Genomic DNA, 4,259 nt, shown 5'->3' on the forward strand with positions numbered 1-4,259 from the left:
CTGTACTCGCCTCTCTCCCAGTCCACAGTGTTTGTACATTTAAGGTATGCCTACTTCTGTTTCCACCATTTCTTCTGCTCTTCATCAGGATCGGACTTTTCAAAAAGTTAAATGTCTTTGCTATCTCAGAGATTCTCCGCACCCCTTACACTCCCAACCCAAGGCCCATGCCCTCCCAGCCCCCCCCCCCCCCCCACCCCCCAGCCCCCAGCCTCCAGTCCTCAGCCCCATTCTAGAACCTGGACTCTTCCCAACGCTCCATCCCTTATCTCTTGGCCTAAATTGCCCTTCAAGTCTCCTGCCCGGCTGCGTACCTTCCCCCACCCACGTTCTTCCCCAGGCTGGCAGCCTCAGCCATTCCAGAAATTGACAAAGAAGTTGCAAAGGGAGTGCCACTTCTCAGCACAGTAGGTCTCCGTGAGCTTCGCGTTCTCGCCCAACCCGTCCGGATCAGGCCGCGTCCCCAGGGGTCGCTCCTCTTCTGGGTCCGATGTCGCCTTCCTCTTGCCCGCTTTGGTCTTCTCAGAGGGCTTCCCTCTGGGAGACTTGCTCGCGGGAAGTCGGGACCCTCCTGCGGGACCGGGAGCGGGCTCCCGGAGCCGCCCCCGGCTCCTTGCTGGGGGCTCGGGATCCCGGGGGAAGACTGCCGCAGTGGGGCGCACGGGTGAGGACCCGTGGGGCACCAGGCGCAGCTCGGCGCCGTGACCCTTCTTGCCTGCGCACAGGCGAGCCTTGAGCGGAGCCGGGTCCTGGCACGGCCGCCTCTTCTTGCGCAGCCCGCCCAGCACCTGCTTCCAGTAGTGGGGGCCGCGGGCGACGTAGGCGGCGCAGCGCTCCGGCTCCCCGCGGTAGGCGCACTGCTGGAGCGCCCCGGCCGGGTCCCGGCAGCTCAGCGCCAGCTCGCTCCCCGCCGCGGGCCCTGGGGCGCGCGGCAGGAGCTGCCAGCTGCACGCGTGCCGCTCGGGGCTGACGAAGCGGCCGGAAGAGCCGCCGGTGGGACCCGAGGCCAGCTCTGCCGTGCTGCCAGCCGTGCCCTTGGCTCTCCGGGCGGCCACGAGGAGGCAGCCACCCAGCAGCAGCAGCAGCAGCGGCCTCAGAGGACTCATGGTCTGTGCTCAGGTCGGGTCTTCGGGAAGTCTAGGCGATTCAGTGGTGGCTGGGCCGGCAGAGCCACATCCCTCGGACCTGGGGACAGAGGCAGAGACTGCTGCTGCAAATGCGTCTTCCCACACCGTCTACCATTCCCACACGCTGGTGTGCAGTAGGCAGCAGCAGCCTGAGAAGAAACTCTCTGAGAAAATCGCTTACTGTCTAAAGAACCGTTTAATATCTTTTTGAAACCCGGTGCAAAGACGAAAACAAAGCGAGGCCTGAAAATTGCCACCTTCACCCCCTCCCTTCTTCACCCTCCAATCAACTACAAAATCATTTCAGATTGTTTTTTGGAAACATGCATTTTTACTGCACTCTGAACTTACCGAGTTCTAGGAGAGGTGGTGGAGTCCTAGCACGGTAGAGGGAATGACTGCATGAGAGAGTAGTCCGTTTTTGCCGGCTCCCAGTGAATGAACATGTAATGAATGGGACAGGAGGGGCCTCCCCCACTCTGCCCCTCCCAGACTTGTCTCCCACTGGGAGATTTCCCACCGCCACCACACGCAAAAACACACGCCCCAAATGTGTGAGAGAAGTGACACTGTGACATGAAATATAAATCTTGTATTTGCCTTCCAGTGTTTAAAAGAATCACGCAGATTTTAACAGGTCATTCTTTTCTTTCCAGTTACATATTTAATCATACAAACACGAAGTTAAACAGAAAGATCTAAGTTTTTAAGAGTTAAACAAAAAATGTCATATTAGAAACAAAACCACCATCCATATTCTCAGCCAGGCACTACATTCTCTTCATATCATTCTGAGTTCTGTGTTCTCAGCCAGACGTTGATAGTCTTTCTTATCCTAATAATGTAATTTTAATCCTAATAACTGCTAACTACTAATAAAAATATACCCTCATTTATTAACATATTATAGTGTCCCTCAGTTCATCCAGGGGTGGGCATTTGGGTTTCAGATTATTTTTAGATATTATAAATCAATTATAAACTACTTGCAAAAATTAGAAGTTTAAAAAATAATTTATTTAGATTATAGTTACAAGGTAACATTATCAATTCAAGCGGTATAATCTTTAAGAGTTATTGTGTTCTTGAATCTTGAGAATCTTATATTTAAGCAAAGCATAAAATATTCCATCATCTTTTAAAAAAATGTTCTCAGTAACAAATGTTTTTTTCATTTCAAGAGTTTTTATACTGCTTTACAATTGTTTTATACATGTGAGTAATTTCCTAAACTAATTACCCAAGATGTCAAGAAGTCTCGTTATATTATTTCCCAATGTTTTCTTGCAGACTATTTTCTATTACTGAACTCACTTTTAATATTGTATTTGAACAGTTACAATTTGAATACTACTATAAAAAACAAAATATTTCAGAATTAGAAGAACATATTTAAATATATATTAGCATATATTAAATATATAGTAGTGTATATTGACCTAAGAAAGGAAATTTTACTACTCTTGTGAGATTAGAAAGATTAAATGACTTACCAAGGTCACACATCATTTAGTGATAAAGCCATATGCCACCTGACTTTCAGTTATCAATAATCTTTACATTTCAGGGGTGCCTGGGTCGCTCAGTGGATTAAGCATCTGCCTCTAGCTTAGGTCATGATATCAGGGCCTGGGATGGAGCCCTTCATTGGGCTCCCTGCTTAGCAGGGAGTCTGCTTCTCCCTCTCTCCGATCAAGCACTCTCTCTCTCTCTCTGTTTCTCGCTCTCTCTATATCTCTCAAATAGATAAACAAAATCTTAAAAAAAAAACCTTTACATTTCAGCTTTGTATTATTACATCGCTATCATTTTCAAATGATATGTTTTTGTTACATCAAACTGATTTATAATGAAAAGCAATTAGTACGTATTAGGTTAATAAATAGTAATGTAAGTTTCATAAACAAGAGTAGTTCACTAATGTTCTTCAAAGATGCAAACCTTCTCCTTCCCAGAAAACTGTATCTGTGGGAGTAAAGGCACTGATGAGGAGAGTTAGAGGCTTTTGTCTGCTGCTTTGGCTTTACTTACTGAGATAGCTACCCAACTGAATTGGAAGAGTTTTCCAGCTAAAGAGTGACATCTTGTGACATTGCATGTTAATTACAATGAAAAAGTTCTTTACCTGGAAAGTCATCATCAAGAGGGAAATTACAGAGACCAAGTTTTCTGTCAGAAACATTGTTCTCTGAAGAAAGGGGACACACAGATGTGCTTTGCCACATCAGAAAGTGGTATGTCTTACCACAAGGTACATTTTAAGATTTTACTTATTTATTTTGAGAAAGAACTTGCGAGCGCAATCCAGTGTGGAAGGCAGGGACAGAGGGAAAGAGAGAATACCAAGCCGACTTTCTTCTGAGCACAGAGCCCAATGCAGGCTCAATCTCACCACCCTGAGATCGTGACCTGAGCTTAAACCAAGAGTCCAGCGCTCAACCCAGGGGAGACATTTTTAAAAATATTATTAATATTTTAATAATATTTAATAATATATTATATTACTTTATTATATTACTATATTATATAATATATTATATATTGATAATATATTAATATTTTAAAAATATTAAATATTTTTAAAAATATTATGATGTGAGATATGTAAGAAAGCATGAAATAAATATTTCAATATTAACTTAAAAATTAATCCTGGGGGGGTGCCTGGGTGGCTCAGTGGGTTAAAGCCTCTGCCTTCTGCTCAGGTCATGATCCCAGGGTCCTGGGATCGAGCCCCACATTGGGCTCTCTGCTAAGCGGGGAGCCTGCTTCCTCCTCTCTCTCTGCCTGTTTCTCTGCCTACTTGTGATCTCTATCTGTCAAATAAATAAATAAAATCTTTAAAAAAAAAGAAAAGAAAAGAAAAGAAAAAAATTAATCCTGGGATGCCTGGGTTAAGCGTCTGCCTTCGGCTCAGGTCATCATTCCAGGGTCCTGGGATTGAGTCCTGCATTGGGCTTCCTGCTCATTGGGGAGCCTGCTTCTCCCTCTGCCTACTGGTCCCCCTGCTTGTGCTTACTCACTCTCTCACTCTCGCTCGCTCTCTCTGACAAATAAATAAATAAAATCTTTTAAAAGAACTCAAAAAATGTTAAAAAAAAATCTCGTTTGCACCAACGATCCAACAGGTGT

General features: G+C 45.2%; 1 protein-coding gene across 1 annotated transcript; it reads right to left on the minus strand.

Moving 5' to 3' along the window:
* Positions 1 to 220: 220 nt before the first annotated feature.
* Positions 221 to 1,106, minus strand: FGFBP3 (fibroblast growth factor binding protein 3). The gene has a single exon (XM_044236629.1). It carries the CDS (start codon positions 1,104 to 1,106, stop codon positions 351 to 353), a length of 756 nt encoding a protein of 251 aa, XP_044092564.1. The 3' UTR covers positions 221 to 350.
* Between the last annotated feature and the right edge of the window lie 3,153 nt (positions 1,107 to 4,259).

This window comes from Neovison vison, chromosome 2, assembly GCF_020171115.1.
Source record: "Neovison vison isolate M4711 chromosome 2, ASM_NN_V1, whole genome shotgun sequence".
Classification (NCBI taxonomy): Eukaryota; Metazoa; Chordata; class Mammalia; order Carnivora; family Mustelidae; genus Neogale; species Neogale vison.

Bases quoted from the DNA above. Each gene is read 5' to 3' on its own strand.
- FGFBP3 (XM_044236629.1), bottom strand. From the start codon at position 1,106: ATGAGTCCTCTGAGGCCGCTGCTGCTGCTGCTGCTGGGTGGCTGCCTC.